This window comes from Porites lutea, chromosome 11 (genome assembly GCF_958299795.1).
Source record: "Porites lutea chromosome 11, jaPorLute2.1, whole genome shotgun sequence".
Classification (NCBI taxonomy): Eukaryota; Metazoa; Cnidaria; class Anthozoa; order Scleractinia; family Poritidae; genus Porites; species Porites lutea.
The window spans coordinates 22,723,369-22,725,123 of NC_133211.1; the positions used below are offsets into that span (position 1 = coordinate 22,723,369).

General features: G+C 42.9%; 1 protein-coding gene across 1 annotated transcript; it reads left to right on the plus strand.

Moving 5' to 3' along the window:
* Positions 1-293: 293 nt before the first annotated feature.
* LOC140952177 (uncharacterized) lies at positions 294-1,709 on the plus strand. The gene has a single exon (XM_073401598.1). The coding sequence runs from the start codon at positions 391-393 to the stop codon at positions 1,399-1,401; it is 1,011 nt and encodes a 336-aa protein (XP_073257699.1). The 5' UTR covers positions 294-390; the 3' UTR covers positions 1,402-1,709.
* Positions 1,710-1,755: the final 46 nt, after the last annotated feature.

The following is a 1,755-nucleotide window of genomic DNA, read 5'->3' on the forward strand; positions in this document are numbered from 1 at the left end:
CATGATCGATCGCTGACAATGGAATGTGTAATATGGCGACATTTTCTGGTCTCCGTTTTCAGACTGATAGAGAGATACTCACACTTAAACTGCGAAAACAAGACTGAAAGAAATAATCGGGTGGGAATCAATTTTCTAAACTTATTTGTTGTCTTCGGTTTCCAATTTTATCGATCCGCAGAGTCGAAAGACGTACAATGTCATCAACATTTATCCGTATATACTTACCTGATTGGCAGAGCGGCGCATTCATGACGTCAAAAGGAAAACAAAATTCTTGAGCGTCTATATAAAAGAACAACTGAAATGCATCAAGTCTCACTTATCTAGTGGTATGCAGAGTGTTTAGTCACCTTGCCCGAAGTAAAGCTACATACAAGAGACAAAAATATGTTCAAGACAAGTCCAAATTTTGCTCGAAAAGGACACCAACAAATCACAGGCAGCGAAGCGGACGAAAAGGACCGCATTATAGCTGGGGTGCAATTTGTTGTCCGCTACATTGGATCTACAGAAGTAGCCTCGGCAAACGGAACAGGTAGCGGAAAAACTGAAAAACCCGTCGCCCACGTGTTTGACCAGCAGAGAAGAAAAGAAAATGGAAAAACGCAAAAGAAACTGATTTTGACACTGTGCTCAAAGAACCTAAGCGTCACTGACGAATCTTGTGGTAAACTAGTCGCCAGTTTTCCTATCTCGAAGATTACATTCTGTAACCTCGACAAGTTCTACGAGAAGGCCTTCGTCTTTGTTGCGCGTGACAAACCCGAGAATCCCTTCAAAGCATTTGTCTTTACCTGCGAAAGTAAAACCAAAGCCAGAGAAGCTTTCAAGGCGCTCTCACTGGCGTTTATTATCAACTACGAATGCTACCAAGCATCTCTTGCCCGCTGTGCACCGAACGGGACGGGAACAACCGGTGACCGCTCATCCAATAGTGATGAACAGAAAAGCAATTTCCTCAACCGAATGGCCGACGCCGGGTTTGACGATGGCAAAGAATCTTCTTTGCAGGTTCCGAGTGGTAATGGTCCGTCCAACAAAGAAAGTATCCCAACTACGTTACGTAAATTGCCCGTTAAAAACGAAACTGTCCTGATCAGTGACTGTCGTAAGCATGCAAGGAGCGCGTCGGATCCTACTCAAATTGGAAAAACCAGGACGCCCAATCTTACTCCGTCGCCTTTGATAACTGTTACAGCAACTAACAACAGTAAAGACGGTGAGATGGAGGAAGAATTCACTGAATTCGCTGAGCTGAGATCAAAATGCCGATCGAGTTCCGCGATCTTCGGCAACAATCACGCAGGAAGTACCTGGGAAGGTTTCCAGCTCTGTGAAGGCAGCGCCCCAAACGTTTGGCTGGGAGGCTTTCAGGGTGCATGCCCTCCAATTTATTAAATGCTTGAAGCTTGTTGTTTCCCCGTTTATTTAGGAATGTTAACATTTTATTTAATGTAAAGGTTTTAATAGCGATATTGTTTTCCCAAAGTGAAAACGATCACTGTGACAAAATTTGTAAGCATTTTAGTGGCAGGGTATTGCGTCTAAATGCCTTGTTTTAGTTTCGATTTATTTTACACAACTCAGTTACCCAAGTCTAAGATAGAAAGGTGTGAAAATTAACAAGCAGGGGTGTTAGAATAATTTTCACCTGAAGAATGTCATGTGATACACTGTTTATAAATAAAAACCTGACCTCGTGTCGAGATGGCCGGCTGGTTGTCAACTCACTTGATTTTAAGATCCCCATAA

Bases quoted from the DNA above. Each gene is read 5' to 3' on its own strand.
- LOC140952177 (XM_073401598.1), top strand. From the start codon at position 391: ATGTTCAAGACAAGTCCAAATTTTGCTCGAAAAGGACACCAACAAATC.